The sequence below is a fragment of the Salvelinus sp. IW2-2015 genome, linkage group LG5 (assembly GCF_002910315.2).
Source record: "Salvelinus sp. IW2-2015 linkage group LG5, ASM291031v2, whole genome shotgun sequence".
NCBI classification, from domain to species: Eukaryota; Metazoa; Chordata; class Actinopteri; order Salmoniformes; family Salmonidae; genus Salvelinus; species Salvelinus sp. IW2-2015.
In genome coordinates, this window is record NC_036844.1 from 30,728,057 (window position 1) to 30,741,485 (window position 13,429).

At 45.4% G+C, this 13,429-nt stretch overlaps 1 protein-coding gene and 1 pseudogene across 4 annotated transcripts; one reads left to right on the forward strand and one right to left on the reverse strand.

Moving 5' to 3' along the window:
* Positions 1-4,559: 4,559 nt before the first annotated feature.
* gtf3aa (general transcription factor IIIAa) lies at positions 4,560-9,306 on the forward strand. Of its 4 annotated transcripts, none has more exons than XM_023988158.2 (9): positions 4,560-4,976; positions 5,525-5,625; positions 5,702-5,807; positions 5,931-6,022; positions 6,273-6,355; positions 6,444-6,527; positions 6,655-6,884; positions 7,084-7,134; positions 7,332-9,306. In XM_023988158.2, exons 1-9 carry the CDS (start codon positions 4,860-4,862, stop codon positions 7,527-7,529), a joined length of 1,062 nt encoding a protein of 353 aa, XP_023843926.1. In that variant the 5' UTR covers positions 4,560-4,859; the 3' UTR covers positions 7,530-9,306. The 4 variants fall into 4 exon arrangements, with proteins under 4 accessions (XP_023843926.1, XP_023843928.1, XP_023843925.1 ...); XM_023988160.2 differs by having other exon boundaries at positions 6,282-6,355; XM_023988157.2 differs by having other exon boundaries at positions 4,566-4,976; positions 7,329-9,306.
* Positions 7,153-13,429, reverse strand: part of LOC139027719 (translation initiation factor IF-3, mitochondrial-like) — a 9,508-nt pseudogene continuing 3,231 nt past the window's right edge.

Sequence of the window (13,429 nt, forward strand, 5' to 3'; positions counted from 1 at the left end):
TGAAGCTCGTCTGGAGGTTAGTTAACACAGTGTGCAAAGAAGGGCCAGAGGTATACAGAATGGTGTCGTCTGCGTAGAGGTGGATCAAAGAATCACCAGCAGCGAGAGCGACATCATTGATGTATACAGAGAAGAGAGTCGGCCCGAGAATTGAACCCTGTGGCACCCCTATAGAGACTGCCAGAGGTCCGGACAACAGGCCCTCCGATTTGACATACTGAACTCTATCGGAGAAGTAGTTGGTGAACCAAGCGAGGCAATCATTTGAGAAACCAAGGCTGTTTATTCTGCCAATAAGAATGTTGTGATTGACAGAGTCGAAAGCCTTAGCCAGGTCGATGAATACGGCTGCACAGTAATGTCTCTTATCGATGGCGGTTATGATATCGTTTAGGACCTTGAGCGTGGCTGAGGTGCACCCATGACCAGCTCTGAAAACAGATTGCATAGCGGAGAAGGTACGGTGAGATTTGAAATGGTCGGTAATCTGTTTGTTAACTTAGCTTTCGAAGACCTTAGAAAGGCAGGGTAGAATAGATATAGGTCTGTAGCAGTTTGGGTCTAGAGTGTCTCCCCCTTTGAAGAGGGGGATGACCGCAGCAGCTTTCCAATCTATGGGAATCTCAGACGATACGAAAGAGAGGTTGAACAGGCTAGTAATAGGGATTGCAACAATTTCGGCAGATAATTTTAGAAAGAGAGGGTCCAGATTGTCTAGCCTGGCTGATTTGTAGAGGTCCAGATTTTGCAGCTCTTTCAGAACATCAGCTATCTGGATTTGGGTGAAGGAGAAGTGGGGGAGATTTGGGCGAGTTGCTGTGGGGAGCGCAGGGCTGTTGACCGGGGTAAGGGTAGCCAGGTGGAAAGCATGGCCAGCCGTAGAAAAATGCTTCTTGAAATGTTCAATTATTGTGGATTTATCGGTAGTGACAGTGTTGCCTAGCCTCAGTGCAGTGGGCAGCTGGGAGGAGGTGCTCTTATTCTCCATGGAATTTACAGTGTCCCAGAACTTTTTTGAGTTTGTACTACAGGATGCAAATTTCTGTTTGAAAAAGCTAGCCTTAGCTTTCCTAACTGCCTGTGTATATTGGTTCCTAACTTCCCTGAAAAGTTGCATATCACAGGGGCTAATGCAGAACGCCACAGGATGTTTTTGTGCTGGTCAAGGGCAGACAGGTCTGGAGTGAACCAAGAGCTATATCTATTCCTGGTTCTACATTTTTTGAATGGAGCATGCTTATTTAAGATGGTGAGGAAGGCACTTTTAAAGAATAACCAAGCATCCTCTACTGACGGGATGAGGTCAATGTCATTCCAGGATACCCCGGCCAGGTCGATTAGAAAGGCCTGTTCGCTGAAGTGTTTTAGGGAGCGTTTGACAGTGATGAGGGGTGGTCGTTTGACCGCAGACCCATTACGGATGCAGGCAATGAGGCAGTGATCGCTGAGATCTTCTTTGAAAACAACAGAGGTGTATTTGGAGGGTGAGTTAGTTAGGATGATATCTATGAGGGTGCCCGTGTTTACGGATTTGGGGTTGTACCTGGTAGGTTCATTGATAATTTGTGTGAGATTGAGGGCATCAAGCTTAGATTGAAGGATGGCCGGGGTGTTAAGCATGTCCCAGTTTAGGTCACCTAGCAGCATGAGCTCAGAAGATAGATGGGGGGCAATCAATTCACATATGGTGTCCAGGCCACAGCTGGGGGCAGAGGGTGGTCTATAGCAAGCGGCAACGGTGAGAGACTTGTTTCTGGAAAGGGGAATTTTTAGAAGTAGAAGCTCGAATTGTTTTGGTCCAGACCTGGATAGTAAGATAGCCTGCAGAGTTCTATCTCTGCAGTAGATTGCAACACCGCCCCCTTTGGCAGTTCTATCTTGGCGGAAAATGTTATAGTTAGAAATTTCAGGGTTTTTGGTGGTTTTCCTAAGCCAGGATTCAGACACGGCTAAGACATCCGGGTTGGCAGAATGTGCTAAAGCAGTGAATAAAGCAAACTTAGGGAGTAGGCTTCTAATGTTAACATGCATGAAACCAAGGCTTTTACAGTTACAGAAGTCAACAAATGAGAGCAGCTGGGGAGTAGGAGTGGAGCTAGGCACTGCAGGTCCTGGATTAACCTCTACATCACCAGAGGAACAGAGGAGAAGTAGGATAAGGGTACGGCTAAAGGCTATAAGAACTGGCCGTCTAGCACGTTCGGAACAGAGAGTAAAGGGAGCAGGTTTCTGGGCACGATAGCATAGATTCAAGGCATAATGTACAGACAAAGGTATGGTAGGAAGAGAGTACATTGGAGGTAAACCTAGGCATTGAGTAATGATGAGAGAGATATAGTCTCTAGAGACGTTTAAACCAGGTGATGCCATTGCATATGTGGGAGGTGAAACAACATGGTTGATTAAGGCATATTGAGCAGGGCTAGAGGCTCTACAGTGAAATAAGACAGTAATCACTAACTAGGACAGTAATGGACAAGGCATATTGATATTAGGGAGAGGCATGCGTAGCCAAGTGATCGTATGGGTCCAGAGAGTGGTTGGGCTGGCTGGGGACACGGTGATTCAGACAGTTAGGGCCGGGGCTAGCAAGCTAGCAGTTAGCAGGGCGGGGCTAGCAAGCTAGCATAAGGGCCTTAGAGGGACGTTGCGATGGGGGAAAAATCGTGCGGTGACGTCGATAGACCAGTCGTGGAATTAGTAGGGTTCCAAGTAGCAGAGGGGTCCAAGTCCAATTGGCAAAATGGGTATAGTGGTCCAAGAAACTGGCCGATGGATGAGCTAACAGTCCAATATGCTCTAGATAGCTAGCAGGCCACGGTTAGCAGAATGGGCCTTCAGGGGACATCGCGGCTGAGGGGCCTGTTGGGATCCTCGGGCAGATTATGTCAGTTTTCCAGTCGTGAAGGATCGGCGGGGTTCCGTGCCCCGTACCAGCAGTAGAAGGGGTCCGGGTATTGTAGCCGAGGAGTGGGCTTCAGGAGTAGCCCAGGAGCCCTAGCCGGGAGATGCGTCTAGCATGGGCTAGCTCCAGGCTAGTTGGTGCTTGCTCCGGGACGGAAACGTTAGCCAGGAGTAGTCAACCCGGGTTGCGGTTAGCTGGCTGCGATGATCCAGATGAAAAGGTTCAGAGTTTGCGGTAGGAATCCGGGGCTATGGAGAGAAAAATAGGTCCGGTATGCTCTGGTTTGAAATGCGTTGTACGGACTGGCGAGAGCTTTCAGAGCTAAATGTTAGCTGATGACCGCTAGCAGTGGTTAGCTGACTGATAGCTGATAGCTAGTTAGCTAGCTAGCTTCAGTTGAGGATTCCGTGTTGAAATCAAGGCCGGTCTGGACCGGATAACGACATCTGTGGACTTGAAATCAAGGCCAGGGCGGGCGGACTGAACGTCTTTTCAACGTCCATGGACGTCGGTGTCAGAGGGTGCTCACTGGGGTGTCTCTAGTCTTTTTTTTCACCATTATTTAACCAGGTAGGCTAGTTGAGAACAAGTTCTCATTTGCAACTGCGACCTGGCCAAGATAAAGCATAGCAGTGTGAACAGACAACAACACAGAGTTACACATGGAGTAAACAATAAACAAGTCAATAACATATAAACAAGTCAATAACATAGTAGAAAAAAAAGAAAAAAAGAGAATCTATATACAATGTGTGCAAAAGGCTTGAGGAGGTAGGCAATAAATAGGCCATAGGAGCGAATAATTACAATTTAGCAGATTAACACTGGAGTGATAAATCATCAGATGATCATGTGCAAGTAGAGATACTGGTGTGCAAAAGAGCAGAAAAGTAAATAAATAAAAACAGTATGGGGATGAGGTAGGTAAATTGGGTGGGCTATATACCGATGGACTATGTACAGCTGCAGCGATCGGTTAGCTGCTCAGATAGCGGATGTTTAAAGTTGTTGAGGGAGATAAAAGTCTCCAACTTCAGAGATTTTTGCAATTCGTTCCAGTCGCAGGCAGCAGAGAACTGGAAGGAAAGGCGGCCAAATGAGGTTTGGCTTTAGGGATGATCAGTGAGTGTTGCCATCGTGACCAGTGAACTGAGATAAGGCGGCGCTTTACCTAGCATAGCCTTGTAGATGACCTGGAGCCAGTGGGTCTGACGACTAGAGCATACAGGTCGCAGTGGAGGGTGGTGTAAGGTGCTTTAGTAACAAAACGGACGGCACTGTGATAAACTGCATCCAGTTTGCTGAGTAGAGTATTGGAAGCTATTTTGTAGATGACATCGCCGAAGTCGAGGATCGGTAGGATAGTRAGTTTTACTAGGGTAAGTTTGGCGGCGTGAGTGAAGGAGGCTTTGTTGCGAAATAGAAAGCCGACTCTAGATTTGATTTTGGATTGGAGATTTCGTCTACTTCCTACTCTTAGACCAATGATGTACACAAAAACATAAAATATGTTTACATCCAGAAACAATATACATTTTTGTCTCAACAACTTGTTTTGCTTTTTTACTTGCGTTCAATACTGAGCAGCTCACTCCGCATAGGATTCCCGTCTCCACAGGCGCCGAGAATGCCGGAGTCAGAAACGGGGCACTCCGTCTGCCAAAACGAGTGCAATGGCTTGCTGGGTCAGCCTATTTTAAACGTCGAAAGAAAAATACCCAAATGCGTCGACAAAACACAGAAACAACGTGTCCGTTTCGACGTAGTATTACAATTTTTTACAAAAATATACACTTAACTGACGCGATTGGTGACTGGAATGGTATTTAGTTTTCTTAATTTTACAACCCCCCTCTTTAGTGCCAACATGGTAGCGGCGTAATGTCTTCTTCCTGTCAACTCCGCACGTGTGTGGGTCAACGCCACATTGTGGTCCTCGCTTTTTATTATTATAATGGAATTAAGTCAGCAAGTACCGCGCAAAAGTTTTATATGTTCATTCGCTGACTGTCATGCGTCGTACAACAAAGCATGGAAACTAGATGCTCATATTTGCAAGCACACAGGGCTGGTGAGTACAGCTTACTGCTCAGCTAACCGCTAGCTAGCAACATTTTGAGACATGCCATGGACACCGGCAAGTGAATTTTGTATTCCCTGTATTTGATCTGTAGTTAGGCGATTCCGCTGGGAAAATAGGTTTTGATGTAATGCTGGGTAGTTAACGCCTGAGTTCGTGCTTCAGCACAACTGCAGTCCCGCTACGTGGTTTGATAAAGCTGCTGGGGCAATTAAACCAGTATCAAACTGATAGACTGTGCTGTGAATGCAAGGACTGGCAGTCTCTGAGATCGACGTTGTGTTACGTTATACAGACTTCAATGACGATATAAAACAAACACCAGAGTAATACGTTTTTTTTTAGCTCAGATGAGACAGACTAAACCAAGCTTAGTACAAAACTAGCTGCCTATGTTTTCTTGTTCTTCAAGAATCAATGGGTATTAATTGTAATGGCAATTGAACAGAGGAAATATCCCACGTTGTGCATTTAATTCCACCACCACACCACGATTTTTCCCCTCTACAAATGCTTCAATTTTTTTCTGTATTCTGCAGAAACCATTTGTGTGTGAACATGACGGCTGTGACAAGTCATTCTGCGACAAGTACCACCTAGCTCGGCACCAGTTGAGCCACAGTGGAGAGAGACCCTTTAGGTAGTATTTGTGTTATTTAGCCAGCTAGTGCGGACATTCCAGACAAATTGGCTACAAGTGTTCTGTTTGTTGACAGATGTACAGTAGATGGATGCACAGAGGCCTTCACCACAAATTACAATTTGAAGAAACATGTTAATCGCAAACACAACCATGATGAGGAGAAACTGTATGAATATGTGGTGAGTTAATCTGACTACATTTATTGGTCTTAGTCAGCCAAGGTATTATGATATGCAGTACTTGGCTAACAGGTGTGTAATTTGCATTGCTGCCATAATTGTTTTACTCTTCTGTGTTTACAGTGTAGCTTTGAGGGATGTGGGAAAGTGTTCAGGAAGAACAATCAGCTCAAGTCACATGAGTGCCAGCAGCACACCAAACTACCTCCCTTTCAGTGAGTAAATTAAGCTGTTTGTTATGCTAATGGTATTACCCCATGTTGTTGGTTGAAAACAGATGTCCTGGAGCGAATGTAAATTAATTTTAAATATGAAAAATTTGAGCCCTGTGAACTGAATATCCAGGAGATAGTAACCCAGTACAATACATGCCTAGCACTCCTAGCTTTGGTCTAGAGAACAACACTTCTTAGTGGTCAGTGCAAGCTTGTTATACTAATCTGCCTTTGTCTTTCTCGCTCACTGGCTTTATAGCTGTACCTTTGAGGGCTGCGAGAAACAATTCACTTTCCCCAATAAACTACGGCTTCACGAGAAGGTGCACAGAGGTAAGATGTATCTCCTGATCCTGCAGCTGGATTGTCTGGGAGTGACACTGAGCCCTGTAACTGCTAAAATGTTGTTTTTCTCTCACAGGCTACCCCTGTGAAAAAGATAGCTGTTCTTTCATCGGAAAGACCTGGACTGAGTATACTAACCATAGGAAACACGTACACAGAGGTATGCTGTCTCGCACCTTAGGATTGACACATTGCTTTCAGAATAGTATGTGTACAAAAACAATTACAACAATGTATGTCTCAGAGGTCAATGAAGGTCGCTGCAGGGTGATTGTTTGTGCCTCCAGCCCTTTTTCAGTGTAATGAGTGCAACAAGGTGTTTCGCGACACCTGGTTCCTGAAGCAGCACCAGCGTGTCCACGCAGAGGAGCGCCAGGTGTTTATCTGTCCCAGGGAGGGGTGCCAGAGGTCCTTCACCACGCCATTCAACCTGCAAAGCCACATCGGCTCTTACCATGAGGAGCTACGGCCTTACACCTGCCCCCATGAAGGCTGTGGAAAGACCTTTGCCATGAAGGTATGGATACCTGACCAGAGTCTTGTTGTGTTGCTACCAGATTCACCTCACTCTTATTAGTCAAAATCAGCTTCTATATCTGAAGGTGCATTTGTATGGGAGAGTTGTCCTCAGAAATTTTCGTAACAGTCAAAATGTCAGTGATAACATGGATATATGGACCTATGTTCCCTCTAATAGAAAACTCTGTCTTTCGCAGCAAAGCTTACAACGCCACAATGTTGTCCACGATCCAGAAAGGAAGAAACAGGTTAGAATAGGCATGCCATGTATGCTTGAATACGTTCATTTTATTTTAATACTTGTAGTTAGTACTTAAACCTTACATTTTGTGCTGTTCCTCGCATCCTATGAAAATGGTTAATACATGTTATTGTTTATTGATTTGTAACTGTTAGTGTTTCAGCCCTGTATTAGCTAATGATACATTTTTCATGTTTGCAGAAGAAACCCCGACCCAAGCGATCCCTGGTTTCCAGACTGAGTGGTTACAAGCCCAAGAATAACAGTCATCCAAAGCCCCATGCAGCTTTGCAATCAGAATCCATTGCAAGGGGTCAGTCAGAGCAAACGAACACTGTTGGATCAGAGCCTATTACACTGGTATCCCTTCTTCAGGACACAGTCGTTTTCAACTCTGGTTAAGAAATCAAACCGTGACCACCCGACCGGATTTTGCCATATGACAGTATTACTTTCAGTGCCAATTGGAGGAAAATTACTCCAGACAACCCCCCCCTCCTCAAAAAAACATGATATTGCCCTCGCTAGTTTAGTTCACTGTGTGTCGATTTTTTTATTTGTACTTGAACTCATGAGTTTACACGCACAACTGTTCAGTTTGATTGTATTAAGTGCTGTGAGGTCTGTGGGGAGAACTGTAGGTGATGTGTTGGGCATGGTGGGCTGTGAGCTGGTATCAGGATGATGCTGCGGCAACTGTCCATTTCTTTGACTTCCTTCGCAGGTGGACACAGGATGCACATGGCAGCTCTGCCATATTGGATGGGTTTGGAAATAATTCCCATCTGCTCCAGGGTTGTGTCCTGCCGTCAAAACCATTAAAGTATGGAATGCGTTTGGGTCTTTGCGTGTCAAAAAAGATACATGTCAAATAAGATTTTAATTTGACACGTCAAATAACTCAATTCTATTATTGAATGTTGTGTGCTGAATTTGCACATGCAAGCCAAGCGCCACCACTACTATCAGTAGCACTGTCAAAGCTGTACAAAAAGAGTCTGCAAACAAGCACACGCCGGCCACGAACGATGCGTTTTCATATTGCACTGTAGAGCTTTACAGTGAAATTAGGTATCAGTCTACTCAATACCCAATATATTTTTTCCCCAACGTCCTCAAGAGTTATCAGACTCCAAAACATCCATGCAGTATTGTTTTTCCTAGGGAATAATGTTCAATAGACATAGTAGGTTGACAAATATCGCTCAATTCAGTTGTCTTGCAATAAGATCTACAATGCTAATGGTCTCTGGGTGTCACTGAGTAGACTGATACCCCGTGTCATTGATCCACAATCCATAGGTAAGGCTGTACAGTGAAATAAGTATGCCCCCAATGCAATTCTAAAGTCTAATACATCCAGTGTGATTTCAACAGATTTGTCAAATTATTGTATTTTGTTTTTATATAACATTCCAACCTCGTGCATAATAATCTATTCAATTATGGCATAATTCTACAAGTTGTATTCATTTACGTCACTGTCAATAACATACTTTAACTTTGAAGGCTAACCGCGAAAACCACTATTGTGGCTAGCTTCACAGATGTGTCTCGACCACCATTAACCAATAAGAACGGTTTTATAAATTAGGGTTATTTTAGATGATGACACCTAGCATACTGAAAAAGATGTCGTTTTGCTATGTTTTTGGGGCAGAACACTGTTTGCGTCATCAGCTAGCTGGCTTTTTTTATGACCAGCGCTGTAGGTGCGCGAGACAACTATCATAGCATACGTATCGATGAACCGTTGACATATGAAATACAAGGGGGAGTGTAATAACTACATACAAAATTAATTAACGTGTTAAATTATTATGTGACGTGCAGTCATATTCAGGTCCTGATTGGTCAACAAGTTTATTTGACATGTCAAATAGTGTTATTTCACGTGTGTCTTTTTTGACACGCGAAGACCCAAACAGCGTTCCATATAGAAATACAACATTAACATTTGGCTTATTCCGCATTTGCACATCTCAGGAAAGTCAACATGGAGTCCTTGTACAGACAATAGGGCACACTCCTTTTTCTGTCCACAAGAATACATATTTATTTATGCATGTCTGAGCCTAGTTTGTTGCTAACGAGTCTTTGTTCTGCCAAAGGAAAGTTGTTGTACAAATACAGAATTGAATGTATATTTTTGCAATAAAAAGAGACAAATTAAAGCCAACTAACTATTTTGCTGGTTTCAACTACAGAATAGTGAAGAGGTATCTGGTTTGTCCAGGTTGACACATTTTGGTCTGAAATGGGAGGTTTACTGGTTGCAATACTAATGGTTACCTGTTCTCTAGTTCCATGAGCTTGTTAGGGAGATGACGTACATGAAGATGATAGTAGTCGTTATGCATATAATTCAATCATCTCTACAGCGTCTTTGAAACAACAGAATGGTGAATAGCATCTGTATACGATAAGTGTTTTAGATGATGTGCACCAGACAGGTAAACCAATCCCCGATAGATATCTCACCAGTGGCTGTACATGTTCCATACATCCTGTTCTGAGTGTGATTTTTTATTTTATTTTTATTATTTCACCTTTATTTAACCAGGTAGGCTAGTTGAGAACAAGTTCTCATTTGCAACTGCGACCTGGCCAAGATAAAGCATAGCAGTGTGAACAGACAACACAGAGTTACACATGGAGTAAACAATACACAAGTCAATAACATGGTAGAAAAAAGGAGAATCTATATACAATGTGTGCAAAAGGCATGAGGTAGGCAATAAATCGAATAATTACAATTTTGCAGATTAACACTGGAGTGATAAAGGTTTGTGCGGAATAGAAAGCCGATTTTGATTTGATTTTGGATTGGAGATGTTTGATATGAGTCTGGAAGGAGAGTTTGCAGTCTAGCCAGACACATAGGTACTTATAGATGTCCACATATTCTAGTTCGGAACCGTCCAGGGTGGTGATGCTAGTCGGCGTGGCGGTGCAGGCAGCGAACGGTTGAAAAGCATGCATTTGGTTTTACTAGCGTTTAAGAGCAGTTGGAGGCACGGAAGGAGTGTTGTATGGCATTGAAGCTCGTTTGGAGTTAGATAGCACAGTGTCAAGAAGGGCGAAGTATAAGAATGGTGTCGTCTGCGTAGAGGTGGATCAGGGAATCGCCCGCAGCAAGAGCAACATCATTGATGTATACAGAGAAAAGAGTGCCCGAGAATTGAACCCTGTGGTACCCCCATAGAGACTGCCAGAGGACCGGACAACATGCCCTCCGATTTGACACACTGAACTCTGTCTGCAAGTAGTTGGTGAACCAGGCAAGGCAGTCATTAGAAAAACCGAGGCTACTGAGTCTGCCGATAAGAATATGGTGATTGACAGAGTCGAAAGCCTTGGCCAGGTCGATGAAGACGGCTGCACAGTAATGTCTTTTTCGATGGCGGTTATGATGTCGTTTAGTACTTGAGCGTGGCTGAGGTGCACCCGTGACCGGCTCGGAAACCGGATTGCACAGCGAGAAGGTACGGTGGGATTCGAGATGGTCAGTGATCTGTTTGTTGACTTGGCTTTCGAAGACCTTAGATAGGCAGGGCAGGATGGATATAGGTCTGTAACAGTTTGGGTCCAGGTGGTCTCCCCCTTTGAAGAGGGGATGACCGCGGCAGCTTTCCAATCCTTGGGGATCTCAGATGATACGAAGGAGAGGTTGAACAGGCTGGTAATAGGGGTGCGACAATGGCGGCGGACAGTTTCAGAAATAGGGGTCCAGATTGTCAAGCCCAGCTGATTTGTATGGGTCCAGGTTTTCCAGCTCTTCAGAACATCTGCTATCTGGATTTGGTAAAGGGAAGCTGGGGAGGCTTGGGCGAGTAGCAGCGGGGGCGGGGCTGTTGGCCAAGGTTGGAGTCGCCAGGAGGAAGGCATGGCCAGCCATTGAGAAATGCTTGTTGAAGTCTTCGATTATCACGGATTTATCGGTGGTGACGTGTTACCTAGCCTCAGTGCAGTGGGCACTGGGAGGAGGTGCTCTGTTCTCCATGGACTTTACAGTATCAGAACTTTTGGAGTTAGAGCTACAGATGCGAATTCTGCTTGAAAAAGCCTGGCTTTGCTTTCCTGACGACTGCGTGTATTGGTTCCTGACTTCCTGAACTAGTTGCATATCGCGGGGGCTCTTCGATGCTATTGCAGTTCGCCCAGGATGTTTTGTGCTGGTCGAGGGCATCAGGTCTGGAGTGAACAAAGGGCTATATCTGTTCTTGGTTCTGCATTTTTTGAACGGACATGCTTGTCTAATATGGTGAGGAAGTACATTTAAAGAATGACCAGGCATCCTCAACTGACGGGATGAGGTCAATATCCTTCAGGGTACCCGGGCCAGGTCGATTAGAAAGGCGCTCGCAGAAGTGTTTTAGGGAGCGTTTGACAGTGATGAGGGTGGTCGTTTGACCGGGACCCGTGGCGGATACAGGCAATGAGGCAGTGATCGCTGAGATCTTGATTGAAGACAGCAGAGGTGTATTTGGAGGGCAGGTTGGTCAGGATAATGTCTATTAGGGTGCCATGTTTACGGATTTAGGGTGTTACCTGGTGGGTTCCTTGAATGATTGTGTGAGATGAGGGCATCAAGCTTGGATTGTAGGACTGCCGGGGTGTTAAGCATATCCCAGTTTAGGTCACCTAAAGAACAAACTTTGAAGCTAGATGGGGAGCGATCAATTCACAGATGGTGTCCAGGGCACAGCTGGGAGCTGAGGGGGTCGGTAGCAGGCGGCAACAGTGAGAGACTTATTTCTGGAGAGATTGATTTTTAAAATTAGAAGTTCGAACTGTTTGGGCATAGACCTGGAAAGTATGACAGAACTTTGCAGGCTATCTCTGCAGTAGATTGCAACTCCTCCCCTTGGCAGTTCTATCTTGACGGAAAGGTTATAGTTGGGTATGGAAATCTCAGAATTTTTGGTGGCCTTCCTAAGCCAGGATTCGGCACGGCAAGGACATCAGGATTGGCAGAGTGTGCTAAAGCGGTGAGTAAGGCAAACTTAGGGAGGAGGCTTCTGATGTTGACATGCATGAGGCCAAGGCTTTTTCGATCGCAGAAGTCAACAAATGAGGGTGACTGGGGACATGCAGGGCCTGGGTTTCCTCCATCACCGAGGACAGAGGAGTAGTAGGATGAGGTGCGGCTAAAGGCTATCAAAACTGGTCGCCTAGAGCGTTGGGACAAAGAATAAAAGGAGCAGATTTATGGGCGTGGTAGAATAGATTCTGGGCATAATGTGCAGACAGGGTATGGAGGGGCGTGGTACACGGAGGCAAGCCCAGGCACTGGTGATGATAAGAGAGGTTGTATCTCTGGACATGCTGGTCTCAATGGGTGAGGTCACCGCATGTGTGGGGGGTGGACAAAGGGGGTATCAGAGGTAAGGAGTGGAACTACAGGGTCCATTGCAAACCAAAACAATGATAATGAAAACTAGCCTGAACAACAGTATGCAAGGCATATTGTATTTGAGAGAGACATACAATAAGGCATAAAGGTATTGCAGGTCTTGATTGGGAGAGCTAGCTAAAACAACAGGTAAGATACAGCAGCAATAACAGGGTGCTAGTCTAACACAGCAACAACAGGTAAAAATGGCGACGACTAGGCAGAGAGGGTCGGATTAACTACACCACAGATCCTGAGTTAAAGCACAGAGCCGACAGATAAAACACAAATAAACAGAATGGAGTACCGTGAATAATGGACAGTCAAGCATGCATCAGCTATGTAGCCAAGTGATCATAGTGTCCAGGGGAGCCGTAGATGGAGCAGAGGAGGCCTCCACTAAGCTAGCACGCGGCGTTTAAAGTTAGTAGCCCGGGGGGAGGTCTGCTCAGACGGAGGGGGTCTGCTCAGACGTGGTTGTGTGACAGAGAATCCAAGCCAGATGGCGATGGCGAAAGAGAGGTTGTGAATTGTAGAATGGTGTTTGCTAACTGGTGCTAGCTTCGTGGCAGTGGCGCTAGCTGCGCTAGCCGCAAGCTAGCTGTGAGGATCAGAAGCAGTGGCTCGGGGATTACGGCAGAATCCGGCGTTGTTGTCGAGAGACAGTCCGATGCTGGTAATTGGTGAGTAATATCCAGGCTAATAACAGGGCTGGTGTCTGTGCAGAAGGTAAAAGCTACTAGCAGCGGCAAAAAAAATTTGTAGCCCAAAGATTCGCTGGTAGACCTCTTCAGCTAGCCGGCAGATGGGCCTAGCTCGAGGCTAGCTCAAGGCTAACTGGTGCTTGCTTCGGGACAGAGGTGTTAGCCAGTAGTAGCCACTCGGTTGCAGCTAGCTAGCTGTGATG

What these genes read in the sequence shown, in the direction of transcription:
- gtf3aa (XM_023988157.2), top strand. Translation starts at nt 4,860, where the DNA reads ATGGAATTAAGTCAGCAAGTACCGCGCAAAAGTTTTATATGTTCATTC. An exon ending in TTTGCAAGCACACAGGGCTG is followed by an intron (nt 4,977 to 5,524) that starts GTGAGTACAGCT and finishes TGTATTCTGCAG; the next exon opens with AAACCATTTGTGTGTGAACA. An exon ending in ACCAAACTACCTCCCTTTCA is followed by an intron (nt 6,023 to 6,272) that starts GTGAGTAAATTA and finishes TCTCGCTCACTG; the next exon opens with GCTTTATAGCTGTACCTTTG.